The 19,398-nt window shown below is 33.5% G+C and overlaps 1 protein-coding gene across 1 annotated transcript; it reads left to right on the top strand.

The window, feature by feature from the left end:
* The first annotated feature begins 13 nt into the window (after positions 1-13).
* Positions 14-18,328, top strand: LOC112025253 (conserved oligomeric Golgi complex subunit 3). The gene is given in 26 exon segments (XM_024057912.2): positions 14-224; positions 378-587; positions 677-721; positions 1,421-1,495; positions 1,636-1,731; positions 2,140-2,217; positions 3,826-3,911; positions 4,052-4,118; positions 4,269-4,331; positions 4,461-4,485; positions 4,488-4,561; positions 4,757-4,861; positions 5,352-5,444; positions 6,188-6,276; positions 7,081-7,300; positions 8,114-8,200; positions 8,742-8,793; positions 8,796-8,857; positions 8,961-8,993; positions 9,274-9,360; positions 9,492-9,554; positions 12,624-12,740; positions 13,345-13,437; positions 16,843-16,968; positions 17,290-17,390; positions 17,871-18,328. Coding segments are annotated over 26 exon segments (2,376 nt in total). The 5' UTR covers positions 14-128; the 3' UTR covers positions 18,004-18,328.
* Positions 18,329-19,398: the final 1,070 nt, after the last annotated feature.

Below are 19,398 nucleotides of genomic sequence, written 5' to 3'. Positions count from 1 at the left end.
TCAAAAGGGAAAGCGATTTGTAGAAAGCCCAAAACCAAAACCGCAGTACTGAGTGAGAGAGAGAAACCTGTCCAGATTTGAAACGTTAAAGGATTGTGAAGTTATGAAGTTGTGAATTGTGAATTGCAATGTCAACCACGACGAAGCCAAGCGCTCCCACGGTTCCGTTTCCGAAATCGGAAGCGGCTTCCAGAAGCTACAACTTCGCCCAAACTTGGGATCAAGTAATCCTTTTTTTTTTTTTTTTTTTTTCTCGTGTTCTTGATCTACAACACTACTTGTGTTTTCGAAATCTCTGAATTCTTCTTGTATTTTTGCTATAATCTAATTGGATCTAATCGGTTTTGTTTGGTAACAAATGGTGGTTGGTACTTCAGAGTACTTTTCTGACGGAGCAGCAGCAAGCGGCGATCGCAGCGCTCTCTCATGTGTTCGCGGAGCGCCCTTTTCCGCCCAATCTATCTCAAGACCACCAGGATAACGCCGTCTCCGCCGTTTCGGCTTCGGCTTCGGCTAATGACAGTAACAATTCTGTCCAAGATTATGGTTCTTCAACTACTCTACCACTCTTGCTCAATACAAATCAGGTTGAATGAAAAAAAATCCTTTTGCTATTATAAGCTTTTTTTTTTTTTTTTGGTTTTCTTCATTTGCCTGATTTCATTTTCTGTTGCAGTTTTACAAGTGGTTTACAGATCTTGAATCCGCCATGAAATCAGAGGTTAGTGCTTGTTAGTGATATATGTTTGAATTGTTAGAATTATTGTTAAATGACTAAATTTAGAATTTTATCACTGTATCAGAGCAAATCTTCCTAAGTTTGTCCTAAGTTCGAACATTTTCGTGAGGCTGAGTTTTGTTATTATGGTTAATTGATTGAAATTTATCCTTTTTTTGTTAATAATTCAATGGTTACAATAATGAGGACATGGGGGATTCAACCTTCAATCAATGCCACTGAGCCACAAGGCTCTAGGCATATTTTTTTCATAATTCAATAGTGATTTCTCACTGTAACATATTTTTTGTTACATGGTATACTTGAATTGTTAGAACTATGGTTGAATTATTATATTCACCCATTCCTAATAAATTATTATCATTTTTTTTTTCGTTTCTGGACAATGGATAATTTATGATTAGATTGTTTTGGGTTCGAACCATGTCTTCACTCCAACTTGTTTGAGCCCACTTGTAAGGTGGAGTGTTATTTAATATGGTTAAATGATTAAATTACCCTTTTTTTTTGTTGATAGTTCGATAGTTAAAACAAGGGGGAAGGGGGTATTGAACCAAGGTGCAATGCCACTGAACTACAAGGCTCTTGGAAAATTATCATTTTTTAATAGTTTAAGATTGTGGGACAATTGGGAATTTATCAATAAATGCTAACTGGCACCTCATTCTTCTGTTTCCTTAGACAGAGGAGAAATATCAACACTATGTGAGCACTTTAACAGAGCGCATACAGACCTGTGACGGTATACTTCTTCAGGTATGTTTGTTTATGTTAGATGTATACTGCATTCCTATGTTGTCCGTTGAGGATTGATTCTGTCACAATACCTTTACCATGACTTATATGGTGGTGTACTGTTTGGATTTTTAAGATGTCTCAGCTCGTTTTTGGTGCAGGTGGATGACACCCTGGACTATTTTAATGAACTACAGCTGCAGCATCAGGCAGTCGCTACAAAGACTAAAACTCTTCATGATGCATGTGACCGGCTGGTGTGTTTTTTCTTGCTTTCCGATCCTTCTTTTGATGTTTTACTTGCCTAGACTCGACAATATCTGGCATATCGAAGTCCTGAAAACTTAAAATGTGGCTTCATTATGACTTGACGGAGAATGGGCATTGGGGTTATTTGTAGATATTTGGCTTGTTCTTAGAGTCATTAGGTGCAAAGGAAATTCATTTCTGGTCTTTTTGTTGGAGCTTCAACCATATGGCATGAGAAAGTTTAAGTTTAGGTCATACCTTATATATGCGGCATATATTGTAGGCTCTATTGTCTTATGTTGGTGTTATGATAATTCTTGTTTTGTAATTGATGACCATGTCTCACAAACTACCTAAGGTATAATGTTTGTTTGAAAAAGTTGCTTTGTCCTCTCACTCTGCTGGTCTCATTTCAGGTAGTAGAGAAGCAAAGGCTGATTGAGTTTGCTGATGCACTTCGTAGTAAGCTCAACTACTTTGATGAATTGGAGAATGTAAGGTTTGAATGCTATCTTACCAAGAGTTTCAGTTTGCTTTAAAAATTAGATTCTGCGCATATGTCTATTTGTTTGCCTTAACTTTTCCAACCATAGCCTAGTTGTATATAATATGCACCTCTTTTTTTATTTTTATTTTTATTTATTTTATTTATTTACATTTTTTCATCCAAGATCAATTGCATAAGACATGAAATTTAGAAGTTACTATTTATTTTTCAAGTTTTTTCCCACATGAGGAACTATTTATAGCATTCATGATGCCGTTTGAATGACTGGGTTGCAGATTTCATTGTGACTTCATGATGGTGTTACCGTAAAATTTATCATTTAATATAATATTGAACAGTTCAACAATTGAGAATATATCTGAAGTAATGGAAAAAGATGGAACATTATTTTAATAAAATTGATCATTATTGTTGCTTCTTTTGTATCTTTTGGCTGCTTTATTTATTTATTTTTTTGCATAAAGTGTTCCTTTTTTAATAATACTTCTTACCTATAAAAAAAAAAAAAGATATTAGAAAAGTAAGAGCATGTTTGGATGCTTTTTTTTTTTTTTTTGTTATTCAATTTCTGTCACTCAATTTTCATCACTCATCACTCTAAAATATCACACTTGTTTGGCACCGTCACTCCTTTACCATCACTTAATTTTTTCACACTATTTGTGAGCCCCGTACCTGTCATCCGGTGCAGTTTTTTTTTTTTTTTTTTTTTTTTTTTTTTTCAGTACCCAAACTCATCGAAGAAAAAAAGAAAAAAAAAGAAAGAAACCCAGAACATGAAGACCGAACCAGTGAAAGAAGAAGAAAAAATAAAAAAGAAGAAACCCAGAACATGAAGACCGAACTAGTGAAAGAAGAAGAAAAAAAAGGAAGAAACCTAGAACATGAAGACCGAACTAGTGAAAGAAGACGAAAAAAAAAGAAACCAAAACATGAAGATCGAACCGGTGAAAAAAAAAAAAGAAAAAAAAGAAACCCAGAACATGAAGACCGAACCAATGAAAGAAGAAGAAAAAAAAAAAAAAAAAAACCCAGAACATGAAGACCGAAATAGTGAAAGAAGAAGAAAAAAAAAAAAAAAAAAAAAAACAGCCAACCCAGGAGAAGAAACGGAAAAAAAAAGGTCAAAAGGTGGTCAAAAGGTGGGCTGAATGGGTCCCTCATGTGTGTTTAATCACAAAAATGCCATTGAGTGATGAGTTATGAAAACTGAAAATAGCCAATATGTGTTTTCAGTTTCCATAATTCATTACTCAAAAATCCGAGAATTGAGTGATGGAAACAAAGTTATGGAAACAAAGTTATTGTGCAGCCAAACGGATATTGAGCTATGGGTCCCACCATTTTTGAGTTATGAGTTATGAAAACTGAGAATTGAGTTACGGAAACAGTCTAACCAAACAGCCTCTAAATTTCTACTCATAAGATCATTCTTGTTTGTTAAACCCCTTACAAAAGCACTCTAGCTTATCCAAATTCTTCAATTTTAAATGCAATGCACTTCTGTATCTGTTGGATCCTTGAGTTATCTCCAAACAAGATTGGAATAATGTTCTGCAAGTCATGGCTTATTTAATTTTACAACTATGTGCAGATTGCTTCCAATTTTTATTCTCCAAATATGAGTGTTGGAAATGAGAATTTTCTCCCGCTGCTCAAACGGCTTGACGATTGCATTTCGTAAGTGGATACTTTCCCAAGTCTGTGATTTCTTATAATTCTGTGAATCTGGAAATACTCAGTTAAATTCATGCAAGTTTGTTGGTTATTAGCATTTGTAAGTTGCAATGAAGTGAGAACTTATCATTATTGAATCTTAGGTATGTTGAAAGCAATCCGCAGTATGCAGAATCTAGTGTTTACTTACTCAAGTTCCGACAGCTTCAGGTACACAAGTGACTCTGATGTTAACATTTCATTCGGTGAATGATTCGGTGAAAACTAGTAATTTTATCCTCTATTATTGAGTTAGCTTCTGCGAGTATGGTTTGTTTTGAGTTTTGACTTCAAATAATCTAGAAATTTACTTGTTGACAGTCACGAGCTCTGGGCATGATCCGTTCTCACGTACTTTCTGTGCTCAAAAGTGCTTCTTCTCAGGTGAAGTGAGCATTTTCATTTGAATAGTTGTCACATACACACACGCACACACACAGAGGTAGATAGATAGGCACATGGGTAGACAGCAGAGAGCTCAGGCCTCAGTGATATACTTGTTCGTTCTCTCAGGTCCAGGCAGCAATCCGATCTAGTGGGAGCAGAAAGCAGCTGTTTCTGAAGGTGTAGAGGCATCTGTTATACATGTTCGTTTCAAAGCAGCAGCGAATGAGGTAGCCATTTTGTTTTTGGTTCAAAATAAAGATGTTATATGATTACCACTGTGTCAGTGACTGGAGTTGGGGCTTAAAATAAAATATAAATCCTTTAAAACTCTTATTTGGATCTCTCTGATGTGAGAAGGGGAAGCGTGCTGTAAATTTATTTTTTCTTATGTAGAGGCAACTAAAGATGGTTAGTTTTTGCAGCTTAAGCCAGTGCTGGAGGAAATTGAAAGCCGATCATCAAGGAAAGAATATGTTCAACTTCTTGCAGAATGCCACAAATTATATTGTGAACAGCGTCTTTCCTTGGTGAGTTGATGATTGGTTGTTTTGAAAATAATTTATAGGAAAAGCTACATTTTAAATCCTATAATTTGGGGAGGCAACAAATTAAACACTGAAAAAATATAAATTTAAAACCCGTAGTTTTAAAAGTAATGTGTTAAACCCTCAACCTATTTTAAACCACAAACACAAGTTGTTCCACTTATATCTTTGATTTATGCACTGGAGAACCTTTTAGGTTTTATTTGTTACTTCTGAAATTATAGGATTTACTTTGTTACTATATAAAACCTCATAGTTTAATTTGTTACTTTTGAAATTGTAGGGTTTAATTTGTTATACCTTCTAAACTTCAGGGTTTAAAATGTAATTATTTTCTAATTTGAATTGTTTGATCTTAAAGGGGGTTCTATAATTTCACACATGAAGGGTTATTTCTTGGTTTCTTCCAGTCATTTGTTTTAGTTGGTCAATTGGTCTTAATCATATGTTTCATTTCTCTTGTGCCATCCAGGTAAGAGGCATAGTGCATCAACGGATATCTGAATTTGCAAAGAAAGAGTCGTTGCCATCACTAACTAGATCTGGATGCGCATATCTAATGCAGGTAGGCTTGATTTTGATAAACTGGTGAAAATAGAGGGGAGGTTGTGGGTTCAAAATCCATTGGATGCATGTGTAACTTACTAATAAAGAAATGAAGGTTGTTGACTGTCCTGTATGTCCTTGTTAATTAAAGAAAATATGAAGAATTGCATTTTCAGATGTTGTTTTATGGTCGATAGTATTCATTTTCTTGGTTTCTATGACGCCTTTAAGTGAAGTAGTTGTATTTAAATATTAGTTGGAAGCCTTTGGATATTTTAGATGGGTGAATCCTTAGAAAGCTTCTTCCACGACTGGATTTTTAGTGATGAATTTGATATTCCCTTTATATTGTTATTCAATGCTTCTTTAATGAACTCCTGTAACGCTAAACCTAAGCAGTATATGGTTCTGGTGACTTTGGGCCATGCTATATTGAATGACTGTTTTCACATGACATTCTTGTATGTATGTACGTATCTAGAAAGAGTCAAAACTCAGATTCATGCATAATTATATAGTGGCAAGAGTACTACCTTCAATTAGTTTGGATGAATCTCATATCCTCATGTTTTCTCACTAGAATTCCTAACATGTGAGCTTCCATCAAAGGGTGTTCAGCAAGTTTACTATTGAGAAACAATTAGTTTGGAGCTCTGTGCTACACTTGGATATTTTCTTTTTGAGTTCAATCATTATAAATGTTCTGGCAGATCTTTCTTTTTTCCTGGTGACAGTTCGATTGATACTGATATAAAATTGCAGGTCTGTCAGCTTGAGTACCAGCTCTTTGATCATTTTTTCCCTTCTTCTTCGGAGGATATCTCAAGTTTGGCTCCATTGATAGATCCATTGTGAGTTTTCCAGCTTGTAGAGTCATTTTTCTTTCTTCTTTTTATTTTTCTGTTTTCTTTTACTTTCCTATCCTTTTCTTTTTAATTATTTTCATTTTAACATGTAGTGGCTTTAGTTTAGTGTTTTCACCTATGCTAAATTGTATAGCAATGATGGATAGTTGTTTCCCTCAGTTCCACATAAACATAAAAATTTCCTTAACCTTTCTTATGTCGAAGATGGAAACTCTGATATGACAGAAACCACTATTGAAAGATGTGTATTTGCTCTAAATGTTTGTGTACTTTTATGAAGTCTTTTTTAATGGGTAAAAGTTTCAGCCCTTGGAGTTCAGCACATCACATGGGAGATTCCATCAAATATTTTAATTTGGGTTTTCATGGAAACTAGGAAAACAATTCCCCAAACCCACACCCACCCCCCCCCCCCCCCCCCCCCCCCCCGGTCCTCTTTTTTCTCTCTCTTTGGCCAAAGAAACTTGCTTAGACATGTTTAAGGAAAATCATCTACCAAGTTATAAATTTTGGAATTTGAGTTGTCTTTCCATGTTCAAGGTGACCGCTTCTTTTTATTTATAAGTTCTTTCTTTCTAATATTTTTCCCATAGAAATTGAGGTATTAGGGTAGATAACTTTTTGAAAGTTGTTTGGCACATAAGATTTTTCTTTGTTTTTCCCTTAGAGTTTCTGTTAATCATTTTTGTGAGCTCCTTTTTTGATGTTGAAATTATTGAAGGTTTGGTTTGTTTACTCTCATCATTATTATATATCAAATTCTTATGACAACAATAACTTATCCTGCAGGTCTACATATTTGTATGATACACTACGGCCAAAACTTATTCATGAAACAAATATCGATTTTCTGTGTGAACTTGTTGATATCCTCAAAGTTGAAGTCTTGGGAGAACAGGTAAATAGACGGGGTGAATCATTAGCTGGGCTACGTCCTACATTACAAAGAATTCTAGCAGATGTTCATGAGAGGTTGACTTTTCGTGCACGAACACATATTCGTGATGAGGTAATCTTTATTCTTGAGAAGTTGTTCCTATTGATTCTTTAATCTATGTATTTGCAAAGGTTTTTATAAGATTTACATTGTTGACTGGGCTTTGAAAGCTTGTTCACCTGATTTCTAAACACAAAAAATTTTCACTTGTTAGTCAGAGACAGAATTGATTCTCTTTTTTAATGATGTTCTACGTTAAATGTCACTTGTTAGTCAGGCCCTGCAAAAGTGGAGTTTTGTGCACTGGGTATTGCTTTTTTAATAAGATGACCAAGAATCTTTGATGCCATTTTTGAGGTGTTGAAGATTTTCAGTGATGGTGGGCATATAAATGAATATGGAAATTTGGATTCTTTCCTATATGATCATTTACACAGTGATTAATATGGTTAATTGATCACTGTTGATCTCTTGGATATATTTTAGGAAAATAGACTTTCCTCTGTTTTCTTTTCTTGCCTGGGAAATTACTTACTCTGGATTGAGTGATTGATTACAAGTAGCATCTGAATGCTATGCAATTATGTAAAAATAAATTTGTGGACTCATATGTTTTGGGAACAGTAAATGTGCTTGTGGAGGGATTGGAATAGCAGTATAACCCTTCTGGAGTTGCCTACTTCTGTGTCACTTGATGTTTGTGACTTGACTTCCAATTGTAGAAAGAACCTTCACATTTAACAGCCTTTCTTTGAGATAAATATACTAAGATCAATTTCATAGATTTCTTTTCCTCTCTTTGCTATTTCTTAATTTTCTGGGGAGCTATTATTTTGTTCAAGTAGATTGATTTTGTTTGGAATTTTATGCCTGCTTCTTATGTAGATAGCGAATTATTTGCCTTCTGATGAAGACTTGGATTACCCTGTAAAGCTGGAACAATCTATGGAGAATAGCTCAGAAACTATTTCTGTAATGTACCTTACCTTGTCTTTATTTTATTTATATATATTTTTAAAGCTTAAATAAAATTTGTGTCTAATAATTAAATTGCGTTCATGCATATTCTGCTGTCCTGCATATTACACTATGAGATAACTATAGTTATGTTAAATTGACCAACTTGTAGGAGTATTAGACACACAGTTGTTACAGTAGTTGCATCTTCTCTCTTTTTTTTGGTGGTCTGAGTGGAAAGATGTCAATTAGGGAAGTGATAAAAGAGACATATCAATTAGAGAAGTAATAGAGAGTATGATTTCAGATAGAATAGAATGGAGTAAAATAATATAGGTGGTCGACCCTAACTAATCTGTCGAGGATTTGTAACTGACCCCAAAAAGTTTGGACTAAGGCTTTGTTGTTGTTTGAGTGGAAACATGTATTACTTCCACTCTTGTGTTGTTTGATGGCATGTACCATTTATTTACTTTTTGACTCCCTGAAATAAAGTATAAATTTATCTTGAATAAGATTCTTACATATTTACACCTGCTTGTTTATCAAATTGTAGGCTGAGGAGAACCCAGATGTATTCAAAACTTGGTATCCACCGCTGGAGAAAACCTTTCATGTCTTTCAAAGTTGTATCGTTGCTTAGAACAAGCAGTTTTCACTGGTTTGGCGCAGGTATTTAAATTTTTGGATTATCAATTTTGCTATACTTCTCATCTTTTAAATTGGCTTTCATGATTATTTTGTTGAAAATTGGGTTGTTTGATACATTTATCAGGAAGCAGTAGAAGTTTGCTCCATATCTATCCAAGTAAGTATGCTAAAGAAAGAACTCTTTATACAGTGGAACACAGCACTGAGAAGTCATTTGTGCATTAGTACTATGTCACATACAATCTTATGATATCAGTGGAAAATCTGGTTGTTTCTATGGAGAAGAGGGGATTTGATTATGGCCTCCATATGTTGAATTGCTTTTTATGATTCCTATATAAGCATGTGAACAAGCAACCACATTTTAAATGTAGCAGTGTGCTATGCTTTTTCTTTTTTCTTTTTTTTAATATTTTTTAATTGGTGTTCTGCTACAGAAAGCAAGCAAACTCATTGTGAAGAGATCATCACCAATGGATGGGCAGCTCTTCCTCATAAAACATCTCCTTATTTTAAGGGAGCAGGTGATCTCTCCTCTCTCTCTATTTTTCCTGGTGGATATTCTATTGGAAAATATTATTGAAGTGATTACTAATAAATTTTGCTGGCCGTAACTAATCATGTTGTTGTTTACTAATAAGTTCTGGTCTTCCAGATTGCACCTTTTGATATTGAATTCTCGGTTACTCACAAGGAACTTGATTTCTCACATTTGCTAGTAAGTATATCTGAGGCTAAAGCTCTCCTTTTGTCGAGTGCATTAGTGTTTCTTGTTTCTGCATATAAATCACATGTTCTATCACTTCTCTAGCTGTGTATGGTTTTTTCTTTTTCCTGTTTTCCCATTTTTCATTTTGAATAAATAAATTCTTTGTGCATTATATGTTAGGAAAGTAGGTACACTTCATTTGGGATGCCATACTTGAGACTAGGGGTGTAATCGGTTCGGTTTGGTTTGAAGTGCGATTTTTCTACCGAACTGAAATTTTGGTTTTACCAAATTTGGCACTGATACCGAACTAAAAGGGAGGAACACCGACACTGAACACTGGATTTCAATTGGTTCGGTTCGGTCGGTTTTCAGTTGCTTCCAATTTCTTAGAACCAAACATATCAGAGGAAAAAAAAATGCCTATTTCTCTTTACTTTCTCACATTTTCTCAGCACCCAAACACCAAGCAAAAAAAAAAAAAAATCAAAATCATGTATATAATTAGAAAACAAACCAAAAAAAAAAAAAAAAATATATATATATATATATTTCCTTTACCTTCTCACGTTTTCTCACCACCCAAGCACCTAGCACCAAGCAAGTAGCCAAAAAAAAAAAAAAAAAAGGAAAAAGAAAAAAGAAAAAAGAAGAGAACGGAGAAGAAGAACTGAAGCAGCGTGATAGTCTGTGTTTTTTTTTTGGATGAATTTTCTAACCATCCAAACAAGAGGGATTGTGGGGAGGCGGCGGCAGAGGCAGAGACCGTGAGAAAAAGGGATTGGAGAATGGAGTGTGCTGCCGTCTGTGAGAGAGAGTACTGGTTAGCGCATTGGAGGGGGTTGGGGCGATCGGTGGGGGAGGAGCTGGAGGTGAGGTTGAAGGAGTGGAGGAAGGCGATGGAATAAAATGCTAGGGTGAGAGAGAGAAAAAATGGTGAGAGACAAAATGGTGAATGAGGAAAAAAAAAATGGAGGAGGGGGCGGCTGGAAAGAAAAGGGCAGAAGAGGTAGAACCTATAAATATAAGATGCTAGGGTTTTAACTTTTAATGGTTTTAAAAAATTAAAAAACTCAAAAACGTTTAGGCGAAGGCTCAAACAAGGGAACTCTTAGTCATTGAAGCCACATCATACCACTAAGCTACAAACTCCAACGTGACTTAGTGTTACATAAATATATATATATATATATATATTGATTGGTTCGGTTCGGTTTGATCGGTTCGGTGCATTAAAATTTGCCACTGAAAACCGAACCGAAATTTTTGATTTTATTATATATAAAACCGAAACCGAACCGAATTGAAACCAAACCAAAATTTTTGCATTGGTTCAGTCGGTTTGAAGCGGTTTTTTCGGTTCCTCGGTTTTTTGTACACCCCTACCTAAGACACTTCTACACTTGTGTCCCAACTGTGTCCTTTAAAAAAAAAATGTGGGATGGCTGGGACATTAATCTTTTATTTATTTTTAGTTTTAATCTTAAACACGTATTTAGTTATCTTTTATTTACTCTTTTGGATCTTATTCTTGGTTTGTATTCTAATTTCTAAGCATAATTTATTAGTCATGAATTCACATTATTATTCATTATTGCTCTTAAATTGATTTATGTTTAACATTATATGAAAAAATAAATGCTTAACAATATTTAAAAATATAAATATAAATATATAATAATTAATTAATATGCGTATCCCCACCGTTTCATGTCCTAATTTTTCGAAAATTGTCTTGTCGTTCCGTACCTGTGTCCATGTCCGTGCTTCTTAGATTATAACTTAACTTTTAGGTGTTTGACTTCCATGATTCTTGTCCATTGTATGTATTGGAGTTATTTGTTGAGGTAGAGTAAATTCAAGGCTTTTGGTTCCATAGGAGCTGAAATTTAAATCTGGTGTGGACTTTGTTTTGTTTATTTTCTACAAGTTTATAGTATTTCAAACTTAACTCTGGGGCTGTAGCGTGGTGCTTCATTCTATTCTGATGGTTTTCAAATATATTTTTATGGATTAAAAATGAAAAAGATGGTTGAGTTGTTGGCTGTATAGTTTGTTCTCCAGTCTTCAATTTTTTTTTTTTTTTTTGAAAAGTAAGAATGATATATATACGAAAGGCTACGTTTTTGTAATTAATCTTTTGCTTGGTTTTCTTTTCTGTCTTTACTCTGTTTTTTCCTTTTTGTAATTTTTGGGTTTGTTCTCCAGTCTTCAATTGGATGTTTTTGCCAGCAAATGGGTTGGATTGTGGTTTATTACCAGAAAGTTTAGAACGTGACACTGGATTATCACACTATGTAGAAATAAACTTTTGCTTCCTAAAAGTATGATTTACAGAGTAGTTTACCTGCATTCATCAGAAAAAAATAGAAACTATTAAATGATCATCACCTATGTAGCACGGATATGGATATGGTACTTAGTACAACATAATATGTAGTATGGCGACACGGCATTTCTTGAAAAACTAGGATACGATACATTGAGGATATGACAATTAATTGATTAATTTTTATTTTTAGGTATATATATTTTATATTTGAAATAATTTATGTTTATTTTGGATTTAAAAAGTATGTAACAACAATGAAATGTTTGGAAATATATCTAAAATTAATTTTAAAACAATAAAATATTCTTTAAAGTACGAACAAAAGAGTTCAAATAAACTAGACTCCCATAAAAAGAGTTCAAATAAACAACATTCAACGTCAAAATAGAATAATTGAATTAAAAAAAAAAAGATTTTTTTCTTCTTGAGTGCGTGCTTGATCCGGTTGTGTCTGTGTCAGATAAGTGTCGTGTCTGACACCAGTATGTTGGCAATTTTGCCGTGTCCATGCCTCCCAAATCATCCCTCAAAGCATTGTAGGATTATTTTCTGAAATGTGGTGCATTAATATATATATATATATATGTATGTATGTATGTATTTTAATCCTAGAGTTCTGCTTATATTTCTTACACCATCTAGGTTTATTATTTGAGCATGTTTTTTGTAATTAGAAAATCTCTGATATCTTCCACTTAAATGTAATTCTTTTTTCTTTTCTTTTTATGCTTTAATTCCACTGCCAGGAGCATTTAAGACGTATTCTTAGAGGTCAAGCCTCGCTATTTGACTGGTCAAGATCAACTTCATTGGCAAGGACCTTATCTCCTAGAGTTTTGGAAAGTCAAATAGATGCTAAGAAGGTTTGTGACTTTGCCTTATGACACAATCTTTAAATGAGCTGAGTCCAGAGAATAAATGGTTTGCTGAGAAAAAGTTGATTTAAATATTAAACTAATAAATGAATAAGTGCACTTCATGGTGAAGTCATATACAACTCATGTTCTAGTGATGTCATTCTGGAAATTAAGTTGTATAAACAAATTTTATTGATATATTTTGCCATGTCTTTTAGCTTTTAATATGCTATTAGAAATTTGATGGTGATACTACTTATGCTTTCTACAAAAGCTTTAGTTACTGAAAGCTCTTGTATTTGTTGGTGACTATTTCTTATTTGCTGCAGATATTGACTGTGCAATCACCAAGTCTAACTTATGAAAATATCAATGAACCCAAATTTTAATTTTACATAGACCAAGTTTATTGCTTCATTCCTTTTTCCAATTATGATCCCTAATGCTCCAACTAATGTTTTTGGAGAATAAATTCACTTTTGGTAGCTGGTTGACAGTTCTTTTCAAGTTCTGTTGATATTATGATATTTGTTGGAACTTTTTCTGTGTATTTCTATTACCCCTACTTTGAATAACGCTGTAATATGTGGTTGCATTCGTTCACTTGCAGGAGCTTGAAAAAAGCCTAAAAGCCACCTGTGAGGAGTTTATTATGTCAGTCACTAAGCTAGTTGTGGATCCTATGCTTTCGTTTGTTACCAAGGTTTGCCTTTTGCCTCATTAATTATGATGTTAGACTTAATAAAGAATATAATGAAGAAAACGTAGCCACCTAGCAAATTGAGAGACTAGACCCTGGATCTAATTATGAAGGAAGTTAACAAATCAAAGTTACAAGTGAGATAGGAGAAGGTTCACTAAGCTAGTTGTGGATCCTATGCTTTCGTTTGTTACCAAGGTTTGTCTTTTGCCTCATTAATTATGATGTTAGACTTAATAAAGAATATAATGAAGAAAACGTTGCCACCTAGCAAATAGAGAGACTAGACCCTGGATCTAATTATGAAGGAAGTTAACAAATCAAAGTTACAAGTGAGATAGGAGAAGGTTCATCTCATGTGAAAAAATTTTGTACGATCTTGGAGAACAGAGCACCTTGCTTCTCTTGAATCCTGTATCTTAATGTGATGTGAGAAGCACAGAATAAATTCTATTTTAATTTGGCTTTATTTAATTTAGAAGTCATTGTATTTATATTGGTCTATTTGATTTGATTTTAAGTCTTATTTGTTAATTAGGTTATTAGTATTTTATTAAAATTCCTAGATTCAAGAGTATTTTTGTAATTCAAAAATTGATATTTCTAAAAATTAGAATTAGGCTTTAGTCCAGATAATCTATATAAGCATGCTATTGTACTCATATGGACACAAATTTATGATGAATAACATTTCAATTGGAACTTTTCCAACTTTTTTTAATGGCTTGCTGCTAACTCCAAGCAACCTTAAGTGTTGATTCCTTAGTTATTTTTATTTCTCTGTTCTTCAATTTCGTTGTTGCATCCATTTTGGTTTTGTTCTTCATTAATTTAGGTATCAGAGCTTGTTGTTCTTAATCAGTTTTGCTATCAGCATTTGCTTGTTGTTCTAAATCAGTTTTGTTATCAGAAATGCTCTGGCTCAATATTCCAACAAAACCACCACAAATTACCACCCTCTATAGTAATCAATTCCAACTCCAACTGCATCACAGTCAAACCTGAAAAACCAAATCCCATCTTACCTGGTAACCACTAGCTACCAAAAATAAAAGAAGAAAAAGGAAAACCAATTTATTGAATCCGAAACACTGACATAATTCCAGCTGCCACCAAGTTGGCCACGCTGTACAACCATGATTCGGCCCATTAGATGCATGAATCTCAATCAATTGAAATCGCAATCTGAGAGCTTCGTCAAGGTTGGTGTCGAACAAGACATCCTTGACCAAGTGTTGTCACTGATAACCAATTGACCCACAACTCTTGATTTGTCATTGCCAAAATCAAGGTGTGCCCATTCCAATCGCCAATAAAAGTGAGCAGTTCGACTGTTTCTTGGTCAAGACCTGTCGCAAGGACATTCACAAACGTTGTCGGATTGCTCCTAATCCCTATCTTGACCGTCTCTTCAAACTGACAAGTTATGCCATTTTCATCATGTTTTGGAAGCTAGTTGTTGGTTTTTTAGTCTATGGGTCTTGTTTGGGACAGTATTAAGCCCATACATCCAGGCTCGTGACATAGTATTAGCCATGGTAAGCCCATCAGCTCACATGTTGAAGAATAGTATATTTCTATAGTTCCAAATCAACTAAAAGTCCACAAAATTTTAAAGCTCCATAGAGATACTGCGTGCCCAGAACAGAGCGAGGTCATCAACAGAAGAAGTCAGCATGCACAAGTTCTTGTTACAATTATTTGTTGAAACTTTCTTCCATTGAACCATGATAATATTAGAGGCACCTACTTTATTATGGTTGTCAAGACTCATGGATTTTGAACAATTGGTTACATGACACGGACCAATTATCTAAACAAGTAGGTTTTTCAGATAATAAGAAAGTAAGGTTTGCCAAGATGAAACTCATTTGTAGAGCTATGGATTACTGAGTGATATTGAGAATCTTCATCTTAGATTTTACAAGCTTGCCATAACTGACTGGGATGAAAGGAAAAATATCTATTTTAATTCAATTGAAAGAAATATCTACTCCAATCACATCAGATGGTTTTTTTAGATCAAAGAAATAGTTGGGGACAAGGGAGCAAACAGTTAGTAGCACAATTTATAGAAAGCAATATGAGTGTTCATGCAATACCTAATCCTAAGCCACTCTAGCAGAGCTTGCCATGGAACAAACCTTAGCAAATCTTGCAAAAGCCTTTCAAGACTTTTTTTTTAATAATATTTTTAATAGAACTTTCTTCTTTGAAAGGTTTGAGCTAATTAATAATGGACTTGAGTCATTGGAAGCGTCAAGGACGATATAGGTAGCAATGAACTTAAAACTTCATTCAAAGACAATGCTGGTATTGAGACCGTGGTGATGAGGAAACATCAAGTACCACTTTGAACCTAGTGTTGAAAGCAAAGAACAAGTACCAACAAATTTTGTCTCAATGTTCATGTGACAAAAAAGAAAATACCGTAGAGCCTAAACAAGTTGAAATATTTGAACCATGTGTAATAAACTTAATTCAGCCTCTAGAAGAGTCAGAAATGTTACTTACCACTAGAAATTTCTCATTTGTTGATGAGGAGAGGGTTAAACTAGAGAGCAACAAATAGGTGGGTACACATTGTTGTGAAAAGTGAGTTTGATGCATCTAATATTGATCATCCCCCTATGGTGCATGAAGTGAAATAGCTTGATGACGTGGAAAAGTTTGATTCAAATCTCTTTGAGGATTGGGATAAGGCTGTCACATTTGCAACACTGATTTTATCCATTGATTTTATTATTGCAAATAAATTTAATGATACGGTAGAACATAAGCCATCTTTATTCTTGGTGTTGCCAAAGGTGATTCAAGAGTTGGTGCAAGCTTCACATGCCTAAATTCTTATGATGCAGAAGCAAAAAGAAAATTCTATTTAATTTAGAAGTCAATTGGATTTTATTTGAGGTCTTATTATTGTTTTTTGCTCAAAATTTGAGTTCTTATTAGTTAACTAAGTTATTAGTAATTTATTTAATTTCCTAAAGTCAAGGATATTCTTGTGATTCACTAATTGGGATTTCTTAAGTCAATTAGAATTTTGGTTTAGTCCTAGTAGTCTATATAAGGATGCTATTGTATTCCTATGGGGACAAGTTTATGTGAATAGAATTTCAGTTGGAACTTTTTCTATTGTCTTAGTGCTGAATCTAGCCAACCCTAGGTGTTGATTCCTAGTTTTTTTTTGGTTCTGATTCCTAGTTTTATTTATTTATTTATTTTTATTTCTTTGTTCAATTTTGTTGTTGCATCTGTTTTGGTTTTGTTCTGCATTAATTTAGGTGTCTGATTTCTCTCATTTAAATTTTCTTGTATTTATATAACAAATTTCAGTTTTCATGGAGTTTCGTTCAGAGGCAATTATTTGTCTTTTTGGTCTAAATAGTTTCCAATTTGTTTTTGTAGGTGACAGCTGTGAAATTTTCAGTATCCTCAGGTAGTCAGAATCAAAAGCAAGAGTCCGTTTTGGCCAAACCACTTAAGGATCAAGCTTTTGCTAGTCCTGATAAAGTGGCAGAAATTGTTCAGAAGGTATGTACCTTTGGTTGATTTATGATAGCTTGATTAGAAGTGGTGTGAAGAATTACATATATGAGGAACCTTCTTTAAAATATTCCTCATTTTTGCCTTTTAAATGGGAAACCATTGCAAGATGATAAATGATGAATTCTTTTCAACCTGCCAACAAAAAAACGCTTTTCAACCATGTACTGATGCAAGCGATAGATCTTGTATTAAATGATTGATTTAACATGTTAATTTTGAGTATCATATTATTTGGTATTCAAATTTTTATTGTTTATGTTTAAGTTTTTAAGGCTCACATGTATTGAGTTTGTATTTTTGGAACAGGTGAGTGCTGCTATTCAGCAAGAGTTACCAACAGTAATAGAAAAGATGAAGCTTTATCTGCAGAATCCATCGACCCGAACAATTCTTTTCAAACCAATTAAGTAAGTTATGGTGCAGAATTTGCAATTTTAATGTTCATGTTTTAATGTGAATGGTTAAGCTGATTCAATTTTGGTCTTATTTTAGTTGAGTTTTTTGAACCTAATGTTGAGTTCATTGGCAAAACTCATTGTTTCAAGTTTCATGCATGCATGAAATAATTACAGAAGTCTTTTTCTGTTTGAAGCCTACCTGGTTTAGGAGTCTCTTAAGTATTCTCAAATGATTAGAATTCTAGTCGTTGCAATTTCATTCTTTTAATACATACTGGCCTAGTAAAATATGTGACATAAGTGGCTTTTTTTAACAACATATTAATCCATGGAATAATTAGGATCATCCGCACTAATGTCTCTGAGCCTGGTAGTTGTTACTTATGCTCTTCACCCTTATAGCTGATAATTCAACCAAATAATTTATTCTGGTTTAGTGCACTCTTAATTATCCTTTTTGTTTTTTGTTTTTGTTTTTTGGTAATGCAGGACAAACATTGTGGAAGCCCATGTACAAGTACAATCCCTGTTAAAAGCAGAATACTCCCCGGAAGAAATTCAAAGCATCATAAATATGGTGTCCATACAGGATCTGCAAGCACAACTTGATAATCTCCTGTAAGGTGTTTGTGAAGTCCATTGAGCTAGTTAATGCCAACTCTTTCCATCGATAAGGTGAGCTTTACCTTAAAGAGCAGTTTTAGGTCTGCCACTATAGTTTGTTGAGGTTTCTGGTCGATTTATAGTGAATTATGAAATATAGATGTATCAGGAGGTGTAGCTTTATTTTATACAATCCATATCAATTTATATTTTTTGGTTGGGGGTTGGAGATTCTATGTTGTTTAAAATCTTCATTAGTTATTCTTTCATATATTCATGTTGCTTATGATAATGCTTGGATGATGATTTTGTCAATAAGGAGATGATGATTAATTTTGTTGCTTCGAGTTTGTCTACATAACATTAAACGTATGCAATTTGACGGTATAATAACTTTTTACATCTGAATTTGACAACTGAAGTGTGCAGAAGGGTCAGCTAATATATTTTTCCTGACAACTAGAATAGAACAACTCGTCACCGTATATAAAGATCTCATTATGATAAGATTAGACTGTCTTCGGAACTGCAATATAATTTTGTTGAAAAAGGAAAAAAAAAAAAAAAGGAATCTTCTTTTAACCAGGCATAGGATTACGTCGTCTTGGAGCCAATCTACCAATCAACTCGTCCACACACATCGATACGCTTTATAGAATAAGCAGTTCACTTTCTAATTAGAACAAGAGTGATGTTAGGAATACTAGAAATTTTATTATATAGAGTTTATAAATTTATGTTTTATCAATCACAAAAACAATTCAAACATTCATTTATTAGGTATTTTAAGGCTCACTAATTGTATTCATTGTTACATAAGTTTGGAGGTTTTATGGAAAAGTTGCAGTTGGTGTATGTCCACTTGTACAACCACATCATGTAAAACATATTTTTATTGTATATTATATTATATCATATGATTTAGACTAGAGTTCATATAATATTAATTTATTGTGAATATTATGTTACTGAGTCAATAACTAAATGACTTTCTGATATAGTTTTAAAATTCACATATAGTGTGCTAAAGGTCTCATAATTTTACACGGAAGAAATTTGTGTTTAGATTGATTTTAGTCCAAAACTTATATAATTATTTTTTTAGAGCGAAACAACTTATATAAATTTATGTTACTTTTGAGGGTGTAAATTAAAACAATTTAGGAAGGTCATAATTTTAATAAATTTTTTTAATATTTATAGTTCAGTTTTGAACCACCCAAAATTGTATAGGGAATTATGTAATTTCCTTAGTTTTTAATAAATGATAGTCACTTTATGAAAGAAGAATGCAGTCACTTCCTATAGAGAGAAATAGCTTCCTATCGAAAGAAATAACCATTCGATGCAATCATGACTGATAAGACTAAACTTCTATTTTAGGGTAATAAACAAACTTAGGGGAATGAGATCA

Source organism: Quercus suber, unplaced genomic scaffold (assembly GCF_002906115.3).
Source record: "Quercus suber isolate HL8 unplaced genomic scaffold, Cork oak 2.0 scaffold_41, whole genome shotgun sequence".
Taxonomy (NCBI): domain Eukaryota; kingdom Viridiplantae; phylum Streptophyta; class Magnoliopsida; order Fagales; family Fagaceae; genus Quercus; species Quercus suber.
The sequence above is the reverse complement of the archived record's forward strand: the minus strand, read 5'-3'. Positions and strand labels throughout refer to the sequence as shown.